The sequence below is a fragment of the Toxotes jaculatrix genome, chromosome 23 (assembly GCF_017976425.1).
Source record: "Toxotes jaculatrix isolate fToxJac2 chromosome 23, fToxJac2.pri, whole genome shotgun sequence".
NCBI lineage: Eukaryota > Metazoa > Chordata > Actinopteri > Toxotidae > Toxotes > Toxotes jaculatrix.
Window position 1 is genome coordinate 12,810,637 of NC_054416.1, and position 26,590 is coordinate 12,837,226.

The 26,590-nt window shown below is 37.9% G+C and overlaps 1 protein-coding gene across 1 annotated transcript in view; it reads left to right on the top strand.

Moving 5' to 3' along the window:
- nrxn2b (neurexin 2b) overlaps positions 1-2,242 on the top strand; it is a 511,829-nt gene extending 509,587 nt beyond the window's left edge. The window contains exon 21 of the mRNA XM_041030969.1: positions 1,347-2,242. Within this exon, the coding sequence (XP_040886903.1) occupies positions 1,347-2,242 (896 nt within the window). The remainder of the gene's footprint in view (positions 1-1,346) is intronic.
- The last annotated feature ends 24,348 nt before the right edge of the window (positions 2,243-26,590 follow it).

The following is a 26,590-nucleotide window of genomic DNA, read 5'->3' on the forward strand; positions in this document are numbered from 1 at the left end:
TCTTTGGTCATGTTTTTGCTGTTACCTTCCCTTTTTCTCCTCCCCCAAGATGTGCCGTAATCTAATCCCCCTTTCAATGTTTTTCAATTGTTTCCTTGACTGTGTCCCTTACACTTTAACCAGGCTGAAAGGAAAAAAATGTTATCAAGTAACCTGTAGTGTATTAGCAGGACTGTTACTGATATTCTGCCATGTTCTGTTAACATATCCACAGTATGTTTAACCACTAACCCCAGCTGGGCTTCCAGGCGCAGAATTCCTCCTGAATTAATGCAGCTTTTTTTTTTTTTTTTTTACACCCAGTAATGTTTATCTAATTTGGGTGTTCATTTCACAGATTAACTGAGGCTTGACAACAAATTCTGGCTCATTAAGACGATTGTTTAACTGTTTACTTGTGTTGGTGGCTGTTTAAGAGCAACGTGGCTGCCCCATGTTTGTTTATGTGTAGTGTTTGGGAGGGAAGTGGGCATCAGGGACTCATACAGGAAGAAGGGAGCAGTAGTATTTAATAATCTCAGTGTACTGTAATGTGTACTCACAACCTGGGTTTAGAATATAGGGCCATCAGTTTACTGCAGCCGCTCCTCAGGGTTTGCATAATAGATTAAGCCAATTATAAACCACCATGCCCAAGGGTGGGTGGGGGGGGGGGGTGTGACTGAGCCAATTCTTCATAAGAAATTGATTGATAGATTTTTTTTAACATTATGATTATTTTTTACCCAGTAAAACAAACAGAGAGGAGAGGAGGTAAAGAAGGGCGGGGGGGGGGGGGGTTGTTTATCACTATCCGAGAACAATCTTACACAGCTTTCTTTTTGTAATTTTTTTTTCATGCAAAAATCATGCGGCCAATTTGTTGATGTAAGTGACCTGAACCTCGTGGTTTGCTATCTTATTTAACCAATCACAGCAGAAGCAGAGCGTTAGTGTAGTCAACATTAGGTAAGACTAGAAAGTTAGCAGTGAAGGCTAGGCTGTGTAGTACAATAGATGTTAAGCTGTTGAGTGTAATTTGTAGTTTACTTTTGTCCTGTATTAGTGCTGTAACTTGTAGGCCTGTGCAGCATAGGGAGTTAGGTCAGAGCAGTCAGGAGCAGGTGCAGGATAGAGTATTGTCTTACATCTTGTATTTTATTTCAGTTCAGAGTTAGTCAGCATATTAACTTTTTAAATAGAACAGACTAAACTTATATAACTAACCTGATGTTAATTTTAGTGCTGTTCTAATACTGGTGTTGCTGTATTTATTTGAACTGTTTTTTCTTCTGTTGACTGGAGGTGGTCTCTCTCTCAGGCGGTCTCTGACACTCTTTTCTTCCATTGTCTCTTTCTTGTCCTAGGAGGTGAATTAGTGTTGCCCATAATAACGGTGGACTCCCTAGACCCCCCATCCATCGCCACCCGCTACCCAGTAATCCCCCCGCCCCCCACCACCTACCGCCCTTTCCTCACCATGCTTGAAACCACCAAAGAGTCCCTCCCCTTGCCCAACGGCCGGCCCCCGTGCCCCCTGGACCAGGAGGACTGCGAGGAGGCCATCGAGGTGTCGGCGTACGGCTCGGGGGAGATGACCGAGTCTGATGACGAGGACTATTACAAAAACTCCCCCCTGGTCACCGACAGGACTGTCCTCCCTCCTCCCCCAGCCGTCGAGGGCGGTGTCCAGAACCCCCGAGACCGCCACTTCTCCCGCTTTCCCAACTCCCACCGCCCGCCTCTCTCCTCCACTCCCACGGCCAACCCCGATCAGCTCAGCCCACGCATCAAGCCAGCCGCTGGCGGCAGCAGTAGTAGCAACAACAACAACATCCCCGCTGGGAAAATGAACACCCGGGACCAGGTGCTGCTGCCGCCAGCCCACCCCTCGTCAGACCCGGGCCACCGTAGAGTCCCAGGAATAACCTACCCCCCAAATTTCCCCCATGTTCCCACTCCAGATCCCACGTCTCCTGAGAGAGGGCTCCCGGGCGCCGTGGAGGTGCAGCAGTCCAGCAGCACCACAGGAATGGTGGTGGGCATCGTGGCAGCTGCCGCCCTCTGCATCCTCATCCTGCTCTACGCCATGTACAAGTACCGCAACCGCGACGAGGGCTCCTACCAGGTGGACCAGAGCCGCAACTACATCAGCAACTCAGCCACGCAGAGCAACGGAGCCCTGGTGAAGGAGAAGCAGCCCAGCACTGCCAAGACAGTCACCAAGAACAAGAAGAACAAAGACAAAGAGTACTACGTCTGAGGGAGCGCCGCCCTGACACACAGAGACAGACAGCAGACGTACTTAGAGAAGGAAAGAGACGAGAGAGAGAGAGAAAGAGCGAGAGAGGTAAGGAGAACGGCAGTATATGGGAAATGGTGAGCACAAGGGTGATTCACTATAAAATTCAGTATTGCCAGGTGACACCAATTCCAGTCTAATCAGAGGGATGCAGCAAAAAAAAAAAGGTGACATAGTGGTTCTGTTCACACCGCTCAGCATTGCTTTGATTGATTTAACCTTACTCAATGTTGACCACGGTGTAGATTTAAAGAAAGGTGATTACACAAACTGTGCCAACACCCGTGCACCAAATGCTGATAAAACAGTGATTTATGGTTATTATGTGACAGGTTATTTAATATCTTGAGTACTGTAGGAAAGCACCACCACCAGTATTTGTGTCAGGGTATACGCTTCATTCTGAGGCTATCTTGTGGTGTAAGCCGTCACCTTAGACAGTATCAACATATTATTTTCCAACTAGGTTTGAATTAGCAACTTGACATCCCTCTGCAAAATCAATATACTGCCAGCTTACAGAAACACTGTGTCAAATCCAGCTCTCTCACCTCTGTAAGCATTCGACATCTCCGATCCCTCACCTCTCGTCAGGTCTCTCTCTCTCTCGCTCTCTTCTTCTCCTCATTCGCTCGTGCACTCTGTTTCTCTCCTTGTCTACGGTGCTCAGCAGCCGATGCAACGTAAACTCTGCCGTGTTTCAAGCATGTAGTATTCATTTACTAAAAAGAGATTAAAAAAACAGTTTTTCTTTCTGTGGAGTTTAAAAAACAAAAAAAAAATATGACGATGACTGATGATCATAACAACGTTAAACGTAGCAACTATGTGAGATACCACAGCTCCAACCTAACGGATGCTAACTTGTACGTTTAGCCGCCAAAAACTTGTCGAGGCCAAAACCCCTTGGTCATCCTTTGTTCCAGCAGATCTGTGTCATGTGTTTCCGGGGCTCCGAAACGCCCCCTCCCCCCTAGTGGGCCAGCAGAGAAACTGTGTCACGTCCTTACAGTTACTAATCACGCGAAAAACAGAAAAAACCTCCAGCAAACAAGATGAACTCTGTTCTATATAATTATAAATATATGTATAGACGTTGCAGAAACTTATGGACCTAAATCGTGAGCGAGTGAAAACGCGAGAGTTTGCTGATCATGCGCAGCGAAGATGGACTTTAGGATTTTTGACGTCAGAACAGTTTCACCGCCTAAACCCATGCTCCTCTGACCCCGTGACCCCCCTCCCCCCACGAACAGGATGGCTGATGCAATGCCTTGCCGCAAGACTCAGTCACTTTGTTTTTTTTTTTGTTTTGTTTTTTTTAATTTGATCCTTTTTTCTGAAGAAACAAGACATTTTAGGGAAATTCTGAATTCATTCTTGCTGGAGTTCCACTGTGGAGAGAGATACCTTGCAGCTGAAAAAGCGACTGTGTCTTTCACCCCTCTCTAGCCTGACTGGACTGATGGCAGCCAATGGGCAAAGCAAACTTTGTGGGAAGAGCACACAAATAAAAAAGGTGAACGGCAATTCCCTGGAAGATGTACAACAGAACTCTAGTATTCCAATTTTCTCAACACTATTAAAAAAAGAAAACTGTACCATGAAAAGAAAAGAAAAATCCTGAAAAAAGTTTGTGAAATGTCTAAATATTTGACTCTCATCCCATTACTAAGACAAATGTGTTTTCCCTACTATCATTCCTGTTTGGAGAAAAAAAATGTCTATGATTCTGGGAAACTGAAATTTCTATGTATTTTCTTTTGGTAATTGAGCAAATGAAACCACACTTTCTCCTTTTCCAGGGGAGAACAGTTCATCTCCTCATGTCAGATTGTACGTCCTCATACCCTGTGGAGAAAGCAGGCTCTACCCATCCTCCATCTTTTTTTTTTTTTTTTTTAAATTTCATTTGTATCTGTTTCCGTCTGTATGGCTGGAGACAAGATGGCAGCCATTTCATTTGACAGGCTCCATCGATTTACTCTCCTGCCACGTTTGTCTGGTTTCTCCCCCTCTCCATTCCAAGCATACTCCTCCCAGTATCTTCCTGTTCTTTCTAAATGTTATTGTAAAGTGTTCCAGTGAGATGACTCTAAATATGTGTACATTAACAGAGGGAATACACTTGGTTATATACTTCTTACTCCCTGTGCTGTATGGTCTCTTTATTGTCTCCTTGTCTTTCAGTCTGACTCGACTCCTGCGACAAAATTTACTTTCTACATCTATAGAATTTGAAAGATTCTACATCACAACACAGCTGCTGTATTTAATCACTCCACAGTGGATCTACTTTACCAACCAAAATATATTCATGGTGGTTCTAAATTTTCCAAATTAGTCCAATATTTATTTACTATAAATATTGGGCAAATTTAAATATCATGGATTAGAGTATTATTAACCACTAGGTTTACACTGTCAGAAATACAGTAAGTAAATTATTCAGCCATGGCAGCACTGACATTAGAGGACAATTTCAGCTCATGTAGAGCAGAGTGGATCATGTGCTCTACATTTGCCAATCATTTTCTGCCTGGGACAGATTTTTCTAAGTATTTTTCCTCCTTCAGACAGCAAGTGGTCAATTAGCAGACTCTTGAAACTGAAGGGGCGGCAGCCAAAGAGAGAGAGACCTGAGGCAAAGACACTGCATGAGATGAAGAGGAGCTCTAAAAACAATGGGAAGGTAGTTATTGTACTCTGGTTTGTAATTTGCATCAAAAACGCCGTACACTAGTGTAACACTGGCATGTAGGACATATATTTAAATAGGGGTAACACTTCCCTGCTCTCACAGGTTAACTCAATTTTGTCGGGGGGACACATTCTGACAGACTACCTAAAAACCCTAATACAAACTTTTTATCGCTCTTCTGTCTCTTTCACCAGGTTGGACAAAGCTGACACGTCAAAAAGTCATAAAAAAAAGCAGGTAACTTACCCTGTTCCTGGGAATGACAACAGTCCAGCTGCCATGGAGCCGTAACGTCGCTTATTCAAGATGTCCATCAACCGTGCCAAAGACATAAGGAGACATGGAGATTCTGCATGTCCTCTCACCTCCGTCCACACCAGGCTTGTATCATGATATATTCTGAAATTGGACATATTTAAAAACTACTTTAGACAAGCCTGTATTGGAAAAACATAAAAAAAAGTCATACTATAGTAAGTCATCAAAATTCAATCATATCAAGTAATCAAAAATGACATAGTGGGGCATCAAAATAGGCCAAAAAAAGTCATACTTTCGTATGACCTCAAAATATGCCAAAAATGTCAAATATCATTTTGAGGTCATACTAAAGTATGACTTTTTTTTGGCCGATTTTGATACCATACTATACTATGATGTTTTTTTATGACATTTTGAGGTCATAGTAAAGTATTGTGTTTTTGGCCTATTTTGAAGCCTTACTATACTATGTTATATATATATACTATATATTCATTCTTATTATTCAATCAAGAGAATGCACAAGGAACACAGCAAATGAGAATGTTTCAAAGAACTTTATTGATGATCACAAGTAAAACAGACTTCTTGATGTGTAGGCTCTGGCAGGAGGCAGATCCCCGTCGGATGTCATCTTGATTACTAGCGGCTTCCCAGATGTAGAACCCCCCCCTCCCCCGGAGCTAAGACACTGGTGATGATGATGATGATGGACTGAATTTATCGACATCTTCTTGGGAAACTTCGTAGAGGAGGGTTTGATTGGAGATACCCAGCAACCTGCGTTGAGGTGGGTCGTGGAGCGTAGCATCTCTGAAATACCTGAATGACAGCAGAGAAGGAGAGCACATTTACTTTTTTAAATTACATTTTAAAGTCTTACTTTACTATGTCGTTTTTCACCAGGTTTTGATGCCGTACCATACTATGACGTTTTTTATGACATTTTCAGGTCATACTAAAGTATGACTTTTTTTGGCCGATTTTGATGCCATACTATACTATGACGTTTTTTTCATCCAATTTTGATGCCTTACTATACTATGTTGTTTTTCACCCAATTTTGATGCCTTCTGTAGCTCTTTAATGACAATTCATTCTTATTATTCAATCAAGAGAATGTACAAGGAACACAGCAAATGAGAATGTTTCAAAGAACTTTATTGATGATCACAAGTAAAACAGACTTCTTGATGTGTAGGCTCTGGCAGGAGGCGGATCCCCGTCAGATGTCATCTTGATTACTAGCGGCTTCCCATGTGAAGAATCCCCCTCCCCCGGAGCTAAGACACTGGTGCTGATGATGATGATGGACTGAATTTATCGACATCTTCATATTAAAATATGTCATTGTTTTTGGCCGATTTTGATGCCATACTATACTATGACGTTTTTTATGACATTTTGAGGTCATGCTAAAGTATGACTATTTTGTCAGTATTTCGTCACTGTCAAAGCCCTGGCCAATCAGCCCCTGTATGATAATTCACTTTAACAGTTTAGAAGTAAAAAGTGTGTTCAGCTTAGTACACTGGTTTTAAAACTGAAACACTTTCAATGTAAACTTGTGAACATGTTTTCCTCATTCAGAGATATTATGTGATATGTTCAACTTTGATATTTTCATGTTTACAACTTCATAAATATCAAATAAAGAGTTTCTGTATTTCAAAATTTTAAGGTGGATTTTTTTGTGGCTGTTTTGTTGGGTAGGGTTTTTTTCCAGGTAAAACAATACATTTATAAAATGTCAAAAAAAATTTGATCACAGAAAAATATTGAAATAAGCACATGACAAAATGGCCTGCCTCTGATTGGATCATTAAGCTGTGATGTCAGTGAATGTGGGTTGGACAAGAGAAGGGTAGAGAGACATAGAAAGAGACTGAGGTAGGGAGAGAGAGAAAGAGAGAGAGAGTGGTAGAGAGTATGTTTCTGTGAATGGTAGAGAGACATAGAGTGTGTGTAAGAGAGAGAGAAAACTTTCTGAAATTCAAAGGATTTTCTGGGAGAGAGAGTGTGAGTGAAAAAGAGAGAGCGAGAGAGAGAGAGAGAGAGACCACAACTCGCTCACACACACAGAGCTTGTCACTCTCACACACATCTCTCTCTCTCTCTCTCTCTCTCTCTCTCTCTCTCTCTCTCTCTCACTCCCAGAAAATCCTTTGAATTTCAGCAAGGATTTGTCGTTGGAGAAGTGATTAAAAAAAACAGACCTGTTAATAACGTTAATAGTTACACTGCATCCTACATTGTAAAAAAAAAAATGTTTTTACAGTAATGTACTGGCAGCTGTGGTTGCCGAAATAGCACCGTTAAATTATGGTAAAACATTTCCTCCATTTACAGTAATAAATTGTATTGATACTGTTGATTTTACAGTTAATACCTTTGGTTATTTCAATATTTTGTTGTTAAAAAAATGTTCTTAGAGCAAAAAAAAAACATAGTTTTACCTGAAAATTTACATGGAAACAGGCTATTTTCGGCGGCACGGTGGTGCAGTGGTTAGCACTGTCGCCTCACAACAAGAGGGTTCCAGGTTCGAACCCCGGTCTGGACCCTTCTGTGTGGAGTGAAAAAATATAGGAAAATATTGAAATAAGCACATTTTTAAACTGTAAACTCTATGCTTGATTCAGTATTTTACCAGTTTGAACATTTAGAACACATTGTTTTACCAATAAAAATAACATGTTTCCATGTGAATTTTCAGGTAAAACTGTGTTTTTTTAAATCTAAGAACATTTTTTTTACAATAAAATATTGAAATAACCACATGTATTATCTGTAAAATCAACAGTATCAGTGTGAGAGAGAGAGAGAGAGAGAGAGAGAGAGAGAGATGTGTGTGAGAGTGACAAGCTCTGTGTGTGTGAGCGAGTTGTGGTCTCTCTCTCTCTCTCTCTCGCTCTCTCTTTTTCACTCACACTCTCTCTCCCAGAAAATCCTTTGAATTTCAGAAAGTTTTCTCTCTCTCTTACACACACTCTATGTCTCTCTACCATTCACAGAAACATACTCTCTACCACTCTCTCTCTCTTTCTCTCTCTCCCTACCTCAGTCTCTTTCTATGTCTCTCTACCCTTCTCTTGTCCAACCCACATTCACTGACATCACAGCTTAATGATCCAATCAGAGACAGGCCATTTTGTCACTGTCAAAGCCCTGGCCAATCAGCCCCTGTATGATAATTCACTTTAACAGTTTAGAAGTAAAAAGTGTGTTCAGCTTAGTACACTGGTTTTAAAACTGAAACACTTTCAATGTAAACTTGTGAACATGTTTTCCTCATTCAGAGATATTATGTGATATGTTCAACTTTGATATTTTCATGTTTACAACTTCATAAATATCAAATAAAGAGTTTCTGTGTTTCAAAATTTTAAGGTGGATTTTTTTGTGGCTGTTTTGTTGGGCAGGGTTTTTTTCCAGGTAAAACAATACATTTATAAAATGTAAAAAAAAATTTGATCACAGAAAAATATTGAAATAAGCACATTTTTAAACTGTAAACTCTATGCTTGATTCAGTATTTTACCAGTTTGAACATTTAGAACACATTGTTTTACCAATAAAAATAACATGCTTCCATCTAAATTTTCAGGTAAAACTGTGTTTTTTTAAATCTAAGAACATTTTTTTTACAATAAAATATTGAAATAACCACATGTATTATCTGTAAAATCAACAGTATCAGTGTGTGTGTGAGAGAGAGAGAGAGAGAGAGAGAGAGAGAGAGAGAGAGTAGAGAGAGATGTGTGTGTGAGAGTGACAAGCACTGTGTGTGTGAGCGAGTTGTGGTCTCTCTCTCTCTCTCGCTCTCTCTTTTTCACTCACACTCTCTCTCCCAGAAAATCCTTTGAATTTCAGAAAGTTTTCTCTCTCTCTTACACACACTCTATGTCTCTCTACCATTCACAGAAACATACTCTCTACCACTCTCTCTCTCTTTCTCTCTCTCCCTACCTCAGTCTCTTTCTATGTCTCTCTACCCTTCTCTTGTCCAACCCACATTCACTGACATCACAGCTTAATGATCCAATCAGAGACAGGCCATTTTGTCACTGTCAAAGCCCTGGCCAATCAGCCCCTGTATGATAATTCACTTTAACAGTTTAGAAGTAAAAAGTGTGTTCAGCTTAGTACACTGGTTTTAAAACTGAAACACTTTCAATGTAAACTTGTGAACATGTTTTCTTCATTCAGAGATATTATGTGATATGTTCAACTTTGATATTTTCATGTTTACAACTTCATAAATATCAAATAAAGAGTTTCTGTGTTTCAAAATTTTAAGGTGGATTTTTTTGTGGCTGTTTTGTTGGGTAGGGTTTTTTTCCAGGTAAAACAATACATTTATAAAATGTAAAAAAAAATTTGATCACAGAAAAATATTGAAATAAGCACATGACAAAATGGCCTGCCTCTGATTGGATCATTAAGCTGTGATGTCAGTGAATGTGGGTTGGACAAGAGAAGGGTAGAGAGACATAGAAAGAGACTGAGGTAGGGAGAGAGAGAAAGAGAGAGAGAGTGGTAGAGAGTATGTTTCTGTGAATGGTAGAGAGACATAGAGTGTGTGTAAGAGAGAGAGAAAACTTTCTGAAATTCAAAGGATTTTCTGGGAGAGAGAGTGTGAGTGAAAAAGAGAGAGCGAGAGAGAGAGCGAGAGACCACAACTCGCTCACACACACAGAGCTTGTCACTCTCACACACATCTCTCTCTCTCTCTCTCTCTCTCTCTCTCTCTCTCTCTCTCTCTCACTCCCAGAAAATCCTTTGAATTTCAGCAAGGATTTGTCGTTGGAGAAGTGATTAAAAAAAAACAGACCTGTTAATAACGTTAATAGTTACACTGCATCCTACATTGTAAAAAAAAAAATGTTTTTACAGTAATGTACCGGCAGCTGTGGTTGCCGAAATAGCACCGTTAAATTATGGTAAAACATTTCCTCCATTTACAGTAATAAATTGTATTGATACTGTTGATTTTACAGTTAATACCTTTGGTTATTTCAATATTTTGTTGTTAAAAAAATGTTCTTAGAGCAAAAAAAAAACATAGTTTTACCTGAAAATTTACATGGAAACAGGCTATTTTCGGCGGCACGGTGGTGCAGTGGTTAGCACTGTCGCCTCACAACAAGAGGGTTCCAGGTTCGAACCCCGGTCTGGACCCTTCTGTGTGGAGTGAAAAAATATAGGAAAATATTGAAATAAGCACATTTTTAAACTGTAAACTCTATGCTTGATTCAGTATTTTACCAGTTTGAACATTTAGAACACATTGTTTTACCAATAAAAATAACATGTTTCCAAGTGAATTTTCAGGTAAAACTGTGTTTTTTTAAATCTAAGAACATTTTTTTTACAATAAAATATTGAAATAACCACATGTATTATCTGTAAAATCAACAGTATCAGTGTGAGAGAGAGAGAGAGAGAGAGAGAGAGAGAGAGAGAGAGAGAGAGAGAGAGAGAGAGAGAGAGTAGAGAGAGATGTGTGTGTGAGAGTGACAAGCTCTGTGTGTGTGTGAGCGAGTTGTGGTCTCTCTCTCTCTCTCTCGCTCTCTCTTTTTCACTCACACTCTCTCTCCCAGAAAATCCTTTGAATTTCAGAAAGTTTTCTCTCTCTCTTACACACACTCTATGTCTCTCTACCATTCACAGAAACATACTCTCTACCACTCTCTCTCTCTTTCTCTCTCTCCCTACCTCAGTCTCTTTCTATGTCTCTCTACCCTTCTCTTGTCCAACCCACATTCACTGACATCACAGCTTAATGATCCAATCAGAGACAGGCCATTTTGTCACTGTCAAAGCCCTGGCCAATCAGCCCCTGTATGATAATTCACTTTAACAGTTTAGAAGTAAAAAGTGTGTTCAGCTTAGTACACTGGTTTTAAAACTGAAACACTTTCAATGTAAACTTGTGAACATGTTTTCCTCATTCAGAGATATTATGTGATATGTTCAACTTTGATATTTTCATGTTTACAACTTCATAAATATCAAATAAAGAGTTTCTGTGTTTCAAAATTTTAAGGTGGATTTTTTTGTGGCTGTTTTGTTGGGCAGGGTTTTTTTCCAGGTAAAACAATACATTTATAAAATGTCAAAAAAAATTTGATCACAGAAAAATATTGAAATAAGCACATTTTTAAACTGTAAACTCTATGCTTGATTCAGTATTTTACCAGTTTGAACATTTAGAACACATTGTTTTACCAATAAAAATAACATGTTTCCATGTAAATTTTCAGGTAAAACTGTGCTTTTTTAAATCTAAGAACATTTTTTTTACAATAAAATATTGAAATAACCACATGTATTATCTGTAAAATCAACAGTATCAGTGTGTGTGTGTGAGAGAGAGAGAGAGAGAGAGAGAGAGAGAGAGAGAGTAGAGAGAGATGTGTGTGTGAGAGTGACAAGCACTGTGTGTGTGAGCGAGTTGTGGTCTCTCTCTCTCTCTCGCTCTCTCTTTTTCACTCACACTCTCTCTCCCAGAAAATCCTTTGAATTTCAGAAAGTTTTCTCTCTCTCTTACACACACTCTATGTCTCTCTACCATTCACAGAAACATACTCTCTACCACTCTCTCTCTCTTTCTCTCTCTCCCTACCTCAGTCTCTTTCTATGTCTCTCTACCCTTCTCTTGTCCAACCCACATTCACTGACATCACAGCTTAATGATCCAATCAGAGACAGGCCATTTTGTCACTGTCAAAGCCCTGGCCAATCAGCCCCTGTATGATAATTCACTTTAACAGTTTAGAAGTAAAAAGTGTGTTCAGCTTAGTACACTGGTTTTAAAACTGAAACACTTTCAATGTAAACTTGTGAACATGTTTTCCTCATTCAGAGATATTATGTGATATGTTCAACTTTGATATTTTCATGTTTACAACTTCATAAATATCAAATAAAGAGTTTCTGTGTTTCAAAATTTTAAGGTGGATTTTTTTGTGGCTGTTTTGTTGGGCGGGGTTTTTTTCCAGGTAAAACAATACATTTATAAAATGTCAAAAAAAAGTTTATCACCGAAAAAGATTGAAATAAGCACATGACAAAATGGCCTGCCTCTGATTGGATCATTAAGCTGTGATGTCAGTGAATGTGGGTTGGACAAGAGAAGGGTAGAGAGACATAGAAAGAGACTGAGGTAGGGAGAGAGAGAAAGAGAGAGAGAGTGGTAGAGAGTATGTTTCTGTGAATGGTAGAGAGACATAGAGTGTGTGTAAGAGAGAGAGAAAACTTTCTGAAATTCAAAGGATTTTCTGGGAGAGAGAGTGTGAGTGAAAAAGAGAGAGCGAGAGAGAGAGAGAGAGACCACAACTCGCTCACACACACAGAGCTTGTCACTCTCACACACATCTCTCTCTCTCTCTCTCTCTCTCTCTCTCTCTCTCTCTCTCTCTCTCTCTCACTCCCAGAAAATCCTTTGAATTTCAGCAAGGATTTGTCGTTGGAGAAGTGATTAAAAAAAACAGACCTGTTAATAACGTTAATAGTTACACTGCATCCTACATTGTAAAAAAAAAAATGTTTTTACAGTAATGTACCGGCAGCTGTGGTTGCCGAAATAGCACCGTTAAATTATGGTAAAACATTTCCTCCATTTACAGTAATAAATTGTATTGATACTGTTGATTTTACAGTTAATACCTTTGGTTATTTCAATATTTTGTTGTTAAAAAAATGTTCTTAGAGCAAAAAAAAAACATAGTTTTACCTGAAAATTTACATGGAAACAGGCTATTTTCGGCGGCATGGTGGTGCAGTGGTTAGCACTGTCGCCTCACAACAGGAGGGTTCCAGGTTCGAACCCCGGTCTGGACCCTTCTGTGTGGAGTGAAAAAATATAGGAAAATATTGAAATAAGCATATTTTTAAACTGTAAACTCTATGCTTGATTCAGTATTTTACCAGTTTGAACATTTAGAACACATTGTTTTACCAATAAAAATAACATGTTTCCATGTGAATTTTCAGGTAAAACTGTGTTTTTTTAAATCTAAGAACATTTTTTTTACAATAAAATATTGAAATAACCACATGTATTATCTGTAAAATCAACAGTATCAGTGTGTGTGAGAGAGAGAGAGAGAGAGAGAGAGAGAGAGAGAGAGAGAGAGAGTAGAGAGAGATGTGTGTGTGAGAGTGACAAGCTCTGTGTGTGTGTGAGCGAGTTGTGGTCTCTCTCTCTCTCTCTCGCTCTCTCTTTTTCACACACACTCTCTCTCCCAGAAAATCCTTTGAATTTCAGAAAGTTTTCTCTCTCTCTTACACACACTCTATGTCTCTCTACCATTCACAGAAACATACTCTCTACCACTCTCTCTCTCTTTCTCTCTCTCCCTACCTCAGTCTCTTTCTATGTCTCTCTACCCTTCTCTTGTCCAACCCACATTCACTGACATCACAGCTTAATGATCCAATCAGAGACAGGCCATTTTGTCACTGTCAAAGCCCTGGCCAATCAGCCCCTGTATGATAATTCACTTTAACAGTTTAGAAGTAAAAAGTGTGTTCAGCTTAGTACACTGGTTTTAAAACTGAAACACTTTCAATGTAAACTTGTGAACATGTTTTCCTCATTCAGAGATATTATGTGATATGTTCAACTTTGATATTTTCATGTTTACAACTTCATAAATATCAAATAAAGAGTTTCTGTGTTTCAAAATTTTAAGGTGGATTTTTTTGTGGCTGTTTTGTTGGGCAGGGTTTTTTTTCCAGGTAAAACAATACATTTATAAAATGTCAAAAAAAATTTGATCACAGAAAAATATTGAAATAAGCACATTTTTAAACTGTAAACTCTATGCTTGATTCAGTATTTTACCAGTTTGAACATTTAGAACACATTGTTTTACCAATAAAAATAACATGTTTCCATGTAAATTTTCAGGTAAAACTGTGCTTTTTTAAATCTAAGAACATTTTTTTTACAATAAAATATTGAAATAACCACATGTATTATCTGTAAAATCAACAGTATCAGTGTGTGTGTGAGAGAGAGAGAGAGAGAGAGAGAGAGAGAGAGAGAGAGAGAGAGTAGAGAGAGATGTGTGTGTGAGAGTGACAAGCACTGTGTGTGTGAGCGAGTTGTGGTCTCTCTCTCTCGCTCGCTCTCTCTTTTTCACTCACACTCTCTCTCCCAGAAAATCCTTTGAATTTCAGAAAGTTTTCTCTCTCTCTTACACACACTCTATGTCTCTCTACCATTCACAGAAACATACTCTCTACCACTCTCTCTCTCTTTCTCTCTCTCCCTACCTCAGTCTCTTTCTATGTCTCTCTACCCTTCTCTTGTCCAACCCACATTCACTGACATCACAGCTTAATGATCCAATCAGAGACAGGCCATTTTGTCACTGTCAAAGCCCTGGCCAATCAGCCCCTGTATGATAATTCACTTTAACAGTTTAGAAGTAAAAAGTGTGTTCAGCTTAGTACACTGGTTTTAAAACTGAAACACTTTCAATGTAAACTTGTGAACATGTTTTCCTCATTCAGAGATATTATGTGATATGTTCAACTTTGATATTTTCATGTTTACAACTTCATAAATATCAAATAAAGAGTTTCTGTGTTTCAAAATTTTAAGGTGGATTTTTTTGTGGCTGTTTTGTTGGGCGGGGTTTTTTTCCAGGTAAAACAATACATTTATAAAATGTCAAAAAAAAGTTTATCACCGAAAAATATTGAAATAAGCACATGACAAAATGGCCTGCCTCTGATTGGATCATTAAGCTGTGATGTCAGTGAATGTGGGTTGGACAAGAGAAGGGTAGAGAGACATAGAAAGAGACTGAGGTAGGGAGAGAGAGAAAGAGAGAGAGAGTGGTAGAGAGTATGTTTCTGTGAATGGTAGAGAGACATAGAGTGTGTGTAAGAGAGAGAGAAAACTTTCTGAAATTCAAAGGATTTTCTGGGAGAGAGAGTGTGAGTGAAAAAGAGAGAGCGAGAGAGAGAGCGAGAGACCACAACTCGCTCACACACACAGAGCTTGTCACTCTCACACACATCTCTCTCTCTCTCTCTCTCTCTCTCTCTCTCTCTCTCTCTCTCTCTCTCTCTCTCACTCCCAGAAAATCCTTTGAATTTCAGCAAGGATTTGTCGTTGGAGAAGTGATTAAAAAAAACAGACCTGTTAATAACGTTAATAGTTACACTGCATCCTACATTGTAAAAAAAAAAATGTTTTTTACAGTAATGTACCGGCAGCTGTGGTTGCCGAAATAGCACCGTTAAATTATGGTAAAACATTTCCTCCATTTACAGTAATAAATTGTATTGATACTGTTGATTTTACAGTTAATACCTTTGGTTATTTCAATATTTTGTTGTTAAAAAAATGTTCTTAGAGCAAAAAAAAAACATAGTTTTACCTGAAAATTTACATGGAAACAGGCTATTTTCGGCGGCATGGTGGTGCAGTGGTTAGCACTGTCGCCTCACAACAAGAGGGTTCCAGGTTCGAACCCCGGTCTGGACCCTTCTGTGTGGAGTGAAAAAATATAGGAAAATATTGAAATAAGCACATTTTTAAACTGTAAACTCTATGCTTGATTCAGTATTTTACCAGTTTGAACATTTAGAACACATTGTTTTACCAATAAAAATAACATGTTTCCATGTAAATTTTCAGGTAAAACTGTGTTTTTTTAAATCTAAGAACATTTTTTTTACAATAAAATATTGAAATAACCACATGTATTATCTGTAAAATCAACAGTATCAGTGTGTGTGTGAGAGAGAGAGAGAGAGAGAGAGAGAGAGAGAGAGAGAGAGAGTAGAGAGAGATGTGTGTGTGAGAGTGACAAGCTCTGTGTGTGTGTGAGCGAGTTGTGGTCTCTCTCTCTCTCTCGCTCTCTCTTTTTCACTCACACTCTCTCTCCCAGAAAATCCTTTGAATTTCAGAAAGTTTTCTCTCTCTCTTACACACACTCTATGTCTCTCTACCATTCACAGAAACATACTCTCTACCACTCTCTCTCTCTTTCTCTCTCTCCCTACCTCAGTCTCTTTCTATGTCTCTCTACCCTTCTCTTGTCCAACCCACATTCACTGACATCACAGCTTAATGATCCAATCAGAGACAGGCCATTTTGTCACTGTCAAAGCCCTGGCCAATCAGCCCCTGTATGATAATTCACTTTAACAGTTTAGAAGTAAAAAGTGTGTTCAGCTTAGTACACTGGTTTTAAAACTGAAACACTTTCAATGTAAACTTGTGAACATGTTTTCCTCATTCAGAGATATTATGTGATATGTTCAACTTTGATATTTTCATGTTTACAACTTCATAAATATCAAATAAAGAGTTTCTGTGTTTCAAAATTTTAAGGTGGATTTTTTTGTGGCTGTTTTGTTGGGTAGGGTTTTTTTTTCCAGGTAAAACAATACATTTATAAAATGTAAAACAAAATTTGATCACAGAAAAATATTGAAATAAGCACATGACAAAATGGCCTGCCTCTGATTGGATCATTAAGCTGTGATGTCAGTGAATGTGGGTTGGACAAGAGAAGGGTAGAGAGACATAGAAAGAGACTGAGGTAGGGAGAGAGAGAAAGAGAGAGAGAGTGGTAGAGAGTATGTTTCTGTGAATGGTAGAGAGACATAGAGTGTGTGTAAGAGAGAGAGAAAACTTTCTGAAATTCAAAGGATTTTCTGGGAGAGAGAGTGTGAGTGAAAAAGAGAGAGCGAGAGAGAGAGAGAGAGAGACCACAACTCGCTCACACACACAGAGCTTGTCACTCTCACACACATCTCTCTCTCTCTCTCTCTCTCTCTCTCTCTCTCTCTCTCTCTCTCACTCCCAGAAAATCCTTTGAATTTCAGCAAGGATTTGTCGTTGGAGAAGTGATTAAAAAAACAGACCTGTTAATAACGTTAATAGTTACACTGCATCCTACATTGTAAAAAAAAAAATGTTTTTACAGTAATGTACCGGCAGCTGTGGTTGCCGAAATAGCACCGTTAAATTATGGTAAAACATTTCCTCCATTTACAGTAATAAATTGTATTGATACTGTTGATTTTACAGTTAATACCTTTGGTTATTTCAATATTTTGTTGTTAAAAAAATGTTCTTAGAGCAAAAAAAAAACATAGTTTTACCTGAAAATTTACATGGAAACAGGCTATTTTCGGCGGCACGGTGGTGCAGTGGTTAGCACTGTCGCCTCACAACAAGAGGGTTCTAGGTTCGAACCCCGGTCTGGACCCTTCTGTGTGGAGTGAAAAAATATTGAAATAAGCACATTTTTAAACTGTAAACTCTATGCTTGATTCAGTATTTTACCAGTTTGAACATTTAGAACACATTGTTTTACCAATAAAAATAACATGTTTCCATGTGAATTTTCAGGTAAAACTGTGTTTTTTTAAATCTAAGAACATTTTTTTTACAATAAAATATTGAAATAACCACATGTATTATCTGTAAAATCAACAGTATCAGTGTGAGAGAGAGAGAGAGAGAGAGAGAGAGAGAGAGAGAGAGAGAGATGTGTGTGAGAGTGACAAGCTCTGTGTGTGTGAGCGAGTTGTGGTCTCTCTCTCTCTCTCTCTCGCTCTCTCTTTTTCACTCACACTCTCTCTCCCAGAAAATCCTTTGAATTTCAGAAAGTTTTCTCTCTCTCTTACACACACTCTATGTCTCTCTACCATTCACAGAAACATACTCTCTACCACTCTCTCTCTCTTTCTCTCTCTCCCTACCTCAGTCTCTTTCTATGTCTCTCTACCCTTCTCTTGTCCAACCCACATTCACTGACATCACAGCTTAATGATCCAATCAGAGACAGGCCATTTTGTCACTGTCAAAGCCCTGGCCAATCAGCCCCTGTATGATAATTCACTTTAACAGTTTAGAAGTAAAAAGTGTGTTCAGCTTAGTACACTGGTTTTAAAACTGAAACACTTTCAATGTAAACTTGTGAACATGTTTTCCTCATTCAGAGATATTATGTGATATGTTCAACTTTGATATTTTCATGTTTACAACTTCATAAATATCAAATAAAGAGTTTCTGTGTTTCAAAATTTTAAGGTGGATTTTTTTGTGGCTGTTTTGTTGGGCAGGGTTTTTTTCCAGGTAAAACAATACATTTATAAAATGTAAAAAAAAATTTGATCACAGAAAAATATTGAAATAAGCACATTTTTAAACTGTAAACTCTATGCTTGATTCAGTATTTTACCAGTTTGAACATTTAGAACACATTGTTTTACCAATAAAAATAACATGCTTCCATCTAAATTTTCAGGTAAAACTGTGTTTTTTTAAATCTAAGAACATTTTTTTTACAATAAAATATTGAAATAACCACATGTATTATCTGTAAAATCAACAGTATCAGTGTGTGTGTGAGAGAGAGAGAGAGAGAGAGAGAGAGAGAGAGAGAGAGTAGAGAGAGATGTGTGTGTGAGAGTGACAAGCACTGTGTGTGTGAGCGAGTTGTGGTCTCTCTCTCTCTCTCGCTCTCTCTTTTTCACTCACACTCTCTCTCCCAGAAAATCCTTTGAATTTCAGAAAGTTTTCTCTCTCTCTTACACACACTCTATGTCTCTCTACCATTCACAGAAACATACTCTCTACCACTCTCTCTCTCTTTCTCTCTCTCCCTACCTCAGTCTCTTTCTATGTCTCTCTACCCTTCTCTTGTCCAACCCACATTCACTGACATCACAGCTTAATGATCCAATCAGAGACAGGCCATTTTGTCACTGTCAAAGCCCTGGCCAATCAGCCCCTGTATGATAATTCACTTTAACAGTTTAGAAGTAAAAAGTGTGTTCAGCTTAGTACACTGGTTTTAAAACTGAAACACTTTCAATGTAAACTTGTGAACATGTTTTCTTCATTCAGAGATATTATGTGATATGTTCAACTTTGATATTTTCATGTTTACAACTTCATAAATATCAAATAAAGAGTTTCTGTGTTTCAAAATTTTAAGGTGGATTTTTTTGTGGCTGTTTTGTTGGGTAGGGTTTTTTTCCAGGTAAAACAATACATTTATAAAATGTAAAAAAAAATTTGATCACAGAGAAATATTGAAATAAGCACATGACAAAATGGCCTGCCTCTGATTGGATCATTAAGCTGTGATGTCAGTGAATGTGGGTTGGACAAGAGAAGGGTAGAGAGACATAGAAAGAGACTGAGGTAGGGAGAGAGAGAAAGAGAGAGAGAGTGGTAGAGAGTATGTTTCTGTGAATGGTAGAGAGACATAGAGTGTGTGTAAGAGAGAGAGAAAACTTTCTGAAATTCAAAGGATTTTCTGGGAGAGAGAGTGTGAGTGAAAAAGAGAGAGCGAGAGAGAGAGCGAGAGACCACAACTCGCTCACACACACAGAGCTTGTCACTCTCACACACATCTCTCTCTCTCTCTCTCTCTCTCTCTCTCTCTCTCTCTCTCTCACTCCCAGAAAATCCTTTGAATTTCAGCAAGGATTTGTCGTTGGAGAAGTGATTAAAAAAAACAGACCTGTTAATAACGTTAATAGTTACACTGCATCCTACATTGTAAAAAAAAAAATGTTTTTACAGTAATGTACCGGCAGCTGTGGTTGCCGAAATAGCACCGTTAAATTATGGTAAAACATTTCCTCCATTTACAGTAATAAATTGTATTGATACTGTTGATTTTACAGTTAATACCTTTGGTTATTTCAATATTTTGTTGTTAAAAAAATGTTCTTAGAGCAAAAAAAAAACATAGTTTTACCTGAAAATTTACATGGAAACAGGCTATTTTCGGCGGCACGGTGGTGCAGTGGTTAGCACTGTCGCCTCACAACAAGAGGGTTCCAGGTTCGAACCCCGGTCTGGACCCTTCTGTGTGGAGTGAAAAAATATAGGAAAATATTGAAATAAGCACATTTTTAAACTGTAAACTCTATGCTTGATTCAGTATTTTACCAGTTTGAACATTTAGAACACATTGTTTTACCAATAAAAATAACATGTTTCCATGTGAATTTTCAGGTAAAACTGTGTTTTTTTAAATCTAAGAACATTTTTTTTACAATAAAATATTGAAATAACCACATGTATTATCTGTAAAATCAACAGTATCAGTGTGAGAGAGAGAGAGAGAGAGAGAGAGAGAGAGAGAGAGAGAGAGAGAGAGAGAGAGAGTAGAGAGAGATGTGTGTGTGAGAGTGACAAGCTCTGTGTGTGTGTGAGCGAGTTGTGGTCTCTCTCTCTCTCTCTCGCTCTCTCTTTTTCACTCACACTCTCTCTCCCAGAAAATCCTTTGAATTTCAGAAAGTTTTCTCTCTCTCTTACACACACTCTATGTCTCTCTACCATTCACAGAAACATACTCTCTACCACTCTCTCTCTCTTTCTCTCTCTCCCTACCTCAGTCTCTTTCTATGTCTCTCTACCCTTCTCTTGTCCAACCCACATTCACTGACATCACAGCTTAATGATCCAATCAGAGACAGGCCATTTTGTCACTGTCAAAGCCCTGGCCAATCAGCCCCTGTATGATAATTCACTTTAACAGTTTAGAAGTAAAAAGTGTGTTCAGCTTAGTACACTGGTTTTAAAACTGAAACACTTTCAATGTAAACTTGTGAACATGTTTTCCTCATTCAGAGATATTATGTGATATGTTCAACTTTGATATTTTCATGTTTACAACTTCATAAATATCAAATAAAGAGTTTCTGTGTTTCAAAATTTTAAGGTGGATTTTTTTTGTGGCTGTTTTGTTGGGCAGGGTTTTTTTCCAGGTAAAACAATACATTTATAAAATGTCAAAAAAAATTTGATCACAGAAAAATATTGAAATAAGCACATTTTTAAACTGTAAACTCTATGCTTGATTCAGTATTTTACCAGTTTGAACATTTAGAACACATTGTTTTACCAATAAAAATAACATGTTTCCATGTAAATTTTCAGGTAAAACTGTGCTTTTTTAAATCTAAGAACATTTTTTTTACAATAAAATATTGAAATAACCACATGTATTATCTGTAAAATCAACAGTATCAGTGTGTGTGTGTGAGAGAGAGAGAGAGAGAGAGAGAGAGAGAGAGAGAGTAGAGAGAGATGTGTGTGTGAGAGTGACAAGCACTGTGTGTGTGAGCGAGTTGTGGTCTCTCTCTCTCTCTCGCTCTCTCTTTTTCACTCACACTCTCTCTCCCAGAAAATCCTTTGAATTTCAGAAAGTTTTCTCTCTCTCTTACACACACTCTATGTCTCTCTACCATTCACAGAAACATACTCTCTACCACTCTCTCTCTCTTTCTCTCTCTCCCTACCTCAGTCTCTTTCTATGTCTCTCTACCCTTCTCTTGTCCAACCCACATTCACTGACATCACAGCTTAATGATCCAATCAGAGACAGGCCATTTTGTCACTGTCAAAGCCCTGGCCAATCAGCCCCTGTATGATAATTCACTTTAACAGTTTAGAAGTAAAAAGTGTGTTCAGCTTAGTACACTGGTTTTAAAACTGAAACACTTTCAATGTAAACTTGTGAACATGTTTTCCTCATTCAGAGATATTATGTGATATGTTCAACTTTGATATTTTCATGTTTACAACTTCATAAATATCAAATAAAGAGTTTCTGTGTTTCAAAATTTTAAGGTGGATTTTTTTGTGGCTGTTTTGTTGGGCAGGGTTTTTTTCCAGGTAAAACAATACATTTATAAAATGTAAAAAAAAATTTGATCACAGAAAAATATTGAAATAAGCACATTTTTAAACTGTAAACTCTATGCTTGATTCAGTATTTTACCAGTTTGAACATTTAGAACACATTGTTTTACCAATAAAAATAACATGCTTCCATCTAAATTTTCAGGTAAAACTGTGTTTTTTTAAATCTAAGAACATTTTTTTTACAATAAAATATTGAAATAACCACATGTATTATCTGTAAAATCAACAGTATCAGTGTGTGTGTGTGAGAGAGAGAGAGAGAGAGAGAGAGAGAGAGAGAGAGAGTAGAGAGAGATGTGTGTGTGAGAGTGACAAGCTCTGTGTGTGTGAGCGAGTTGTGGTCTCTCTCTCTCTCTCGCTCTCTCTTTTTCACTCACACTCTCTCTCCCAGAAAATCCTTTGAATTTCAGAAAGTTTTCTCTCTCTCTTACACACACTCTATGTCTCTCTACCATTCACAGAAACATACTCTCTACCACTCTCTCTCTCTTTCTCTCTCTCCCTACCTCAGTCTCTTTCTATGTCTCTCTACCCTTCTCTTGTCCAACCCACATTCACTGACATCACAGCTTAATGATCCAATCAGAGACAGGCCATTTTGTCACTGTCAAAGCCCTGGCCAATCAGCCCCTGTATGATAATTCACTTTAACAGTTTAGAAGTAAAAAGTGTGTTCAGCTTAGTACACTGGTTTTAAAACTGAAACACTTTCAATGTAAACTTGTGAACATGTTTTCTTCATTCAGAGATATTATGTGATATGTTCAACTTTGATATTTTCATGTTTACAACTTCATAAATATCAAATAAAGAGTTTCTGTGTTTCAAAATTTTAAGGTGGATTTTTTTGTGGCTGTTTTGTTGGGTAGGGTTTTTTTCCAGGTAAAACAATACATTTATAAAATGTAAAAAAAAATTTGATCACAGAAAAATATTGAAATAAGCACATGACAAAATGGCCTGCCTCTGATTGGATCATTAAGCTGTGATGTCAGTGAATGTGGGTTGGACAAGAGAAGGGTAGAGAGACATAGAAAGAGACTGAGGTAGGGAGAGAGAGAAAGAGAGAGAGAGTGGTAGAGAGTATGTTTCTGTGAATGGTAGAGAGACATAGAGTGTGTGTAAGAGAGAGAGAAAACTTTCTGAAATTCAAAGGATTTTCTGGGAGAGAGAGTGTGAGTGAAAAAGAGAGAGCGAGAGAGAGAGCGAGAGACCACAACTCGCTCACACACACAGAGCTTGTCACTCTCACACACATCTCTCTCTCTCTCTCTCTCTCTCTCTCTCTCTCTCTCTCTCTCACTCCCAGAAAATCCTTTGAATTTCAGCAAGGATTTGTCGTTGGAGAAGTGATTAAAAAAAACAGACCTGTTAATAACGTTAATAGTTACACTGCATCCTACATTGTAAAAAAAAAAATGTTTTTACAGTAATGTACCGGCAGCTGTGGTTGCCGAAATAGCACCGTTAAATTATGGTAAAACATTTCCTCCATTTACAGTAATAAATTGTATTGATACTGTTGATTTTACAGTTAATACCTTTGGTTATTTCAATATTTTGTTGTTAAAAAAATGTTCTTAGAGCAAAAAAAAAACATAGTTTTACCTGAAAATTTACATGGAAACAGGCTATTTTCGGCGGCACGGTGGTGCAGTGGTTAGCACTGTCGCCTCACAACAAGAGGGTTCCAGGTTCGAACCCCGGTCTGGACCCTTCTGTGTGGAGTGAAAAAATATAGGAAAATATTGAAATAAGCACATTTTTAAACTGTAAACTCTATGCTTGATTCAGTATTTTACCAGTTTGAACATTTAGAACACATTGTTTTACCAATAAAAATAACATGTTTCCATGTGAATTTTCAGGTAAAACTGTGTTTTTTTAAATCTAAGAACATTTTTTTTACAATAAAATATTGAAATAACCACATGTATTATCTGTAAAATCAACAGTATCAGTGTGAGAGAGAGAGAGAGAGAGAGAGAGAGAGAGAGAGAGAGAGAGAGAGAGAGAGAGAGAGTAGAGAGAGATGTGTGTGTGAGAGTGACAAGCTCTGTGTGTGTGTGAGCGAGTTGTGGTCTCTCTCTCTCTCTCTCGCTCTCTCTTTTTCACTCACACTCTCTCTCCCAGAAAATCCTTTGAATTTCAGAAAGTTTTCTCTCTCTCTTACACACACTCTATGTCTCTCTACCATTCACAGAAACATACTCTCTACCACTCTCTCTCTCTTTCTCTCTCTCCCTACCTCAGTCTCTTTCTATGTCTCTCTACCCTTCTCTTGTCCAACCCACATTCACTGACATCACAGCTTAATGATCCAATCAGAGACAGGCCATTTTGTCACTGTCAAAGCCCTGGCCAATCAGCCCCTGTATGATAATTCACTTTAACAGTTTAGAAGTAAAAAGTGTGTTCAGCTTAGTACACTGGTTTTAAAACTGAAACACTTTCAATGTAAACTTGTGAACATGTTTTCCTCATTCAGAGATATTATGTGATATGTTCAACTTTGATATTTTCATGTTTACAACTTCATAAATATCAAATAAAGAGTTTCTGTGTTTCAAAATTTTAAGGTGGATTTTTTTGTGGCTGTTTTGTTGGGCAGGGTTTTTTTTCCAGGTAAAACAATACATTTATAAAATGTCAAAAAAAATTTGATCACAGAAAAATATTGAAATAAGCACATTTTTTAAACTGTAAACTCTATGCTTGATTCAGTATTTTACCAGTTTGAACATTTAGAACACATTGTTTTACCAATAAAAATAACATGCTTCCATCTAATTTTCAGGTAAAACTGTGTTTTTTTAAATCTAAGAACATTTTTTTTACAATAAAATATTGAAATAACCACATGTATTATCTGTAAAATCAACAGTATCAGTGTGTGTGTGTGTGTGAGAGAGAGAGAGAGAGAGAGAGAGAGAGAGAGTAGAGAGAGATGTGTGTGTGAGAGTGACAAGCAACTGTGTGTGTGAGCGAGTTGTGGTCTCTCTCTCTCTCTCGCTCTCTCTTTTTCACTCACACTCTCCTCTCCCAGAAAATCCTTTGAATTTCAGAAAGTTTTCTCTCTCTCTTACACACACTCTATGTCTCTCTACCATTCACAGAAACATACTCTCTACCACTCTCTCTCTCTTTCTCTCTCTCCCTACCTCAGTCTCTTTCTATGTCTCTCTACCCTTCTCTTGTCCAACCCACATTCACTGACATCACAGCTTAATGATCCAATCAGAGACAGGCCATTTTGTCACTGTCAAAGCCCTGGCCAATCAGCCCCTGTATGATAATTCACTTTAACAGTTTAGAAGTAAAAAGTGTGTTCAGCTTAGTACACTGGTTTTAAAACTGAAACACTTTCAATGTAAACTTGTGAACATGTTTTCCCTCATTCAGAGATATTATGTGATATGTTCAACTTTGATATTTTCATGTTTACAACTTCATAAATATCAAATAAAGAGTTTCTGTGTTTCAAAATTTTAAGGTGGATTTTTTTGTGGCTGTTTTGTTGGGCGGGGTTTTTTTCCAGGTAAAACAATACATTTATAAAATGTAAAAAAAAAGTTTATCACCGAAAAAGATTGAAATAAGCACATGACAAAATGGCCTGCCTCTGATTGGATCATTAAGCTGTGATGTCAGTGAATGTGGGTTGGACAAGAGAAGGGTAGAGAGACATAGAAAGAGACTGAGGTAGGGAGAGAGAGAAAGAGAGAGAGAGTGGTAGAGAGTATGTTTCTGTGAATGGTAGAGAGACATAGAGTGTGTGTAAGAGAGAGAGAAAACTTTCTGAAATTCAAAGGATTTCTGGGAGAGAGAGTGTGAGTGAAAAAGAGAGAGCGAGAGAGAGAGCGAGAGACCACAACTCGCTCACACACACAGAGCTTGTCACTCTCACACACATCTCTCTCTCTCTCTCTCTCTCTCTCTCTCTCTCTCTCTCTCTCACTCCCAGAAAATCCTTTGAATTTCAGCAAGGATTTGTCGTTGGAGAAGTGATTAAAAAAAACAGACCTGTTAATAACGTTAATAGTTACACTGCATCCTACATTGTAAAAAAAAAAATGTTTTTACAGTAATGTACCGGCAGCTGTGGTTGCCGAAATAGCACCGTTAAATTATGGTAAAACATTTCCTCCATTTACAGTAATAAATTGTATTGATACTGTTGATTTTACAGTTAATACCTTTGGTTATTTCAATATTTTGTTGTTAAAAAAATGTTCTTAGAGCAAAAAAAAAACATAGTTTTACCTGAAAATTTACATGGAAACAGGCTATTTTCGGCGGCACGGTGGTGCAGTGGTTAGCACTGTCGCCTCACAACAAGAGGGTTCCAGGTTCGAACCCCGGTCTGGACCCTTCTGTGTGGAGTGAAAAAATATAGGAAAATATTGAAATAAGCACATTTTTAAACTGTAAACTCTATGCTTGATTCAGTATTTTACCAGTTTGAACATTTAGAACACATTGTTTTACCAATAAAAATAACATGTTTCCATGTGAATTTTCAGGTAAAACTGTGTTTTTTTAAATCTAAGAACATTTTTTTTTACAATAAAATATTGAAATAACCACATGTATTATCTGTAAAATCAACAGTATCAGTGTGAGAGAGAGAGAGAGAGAGAGA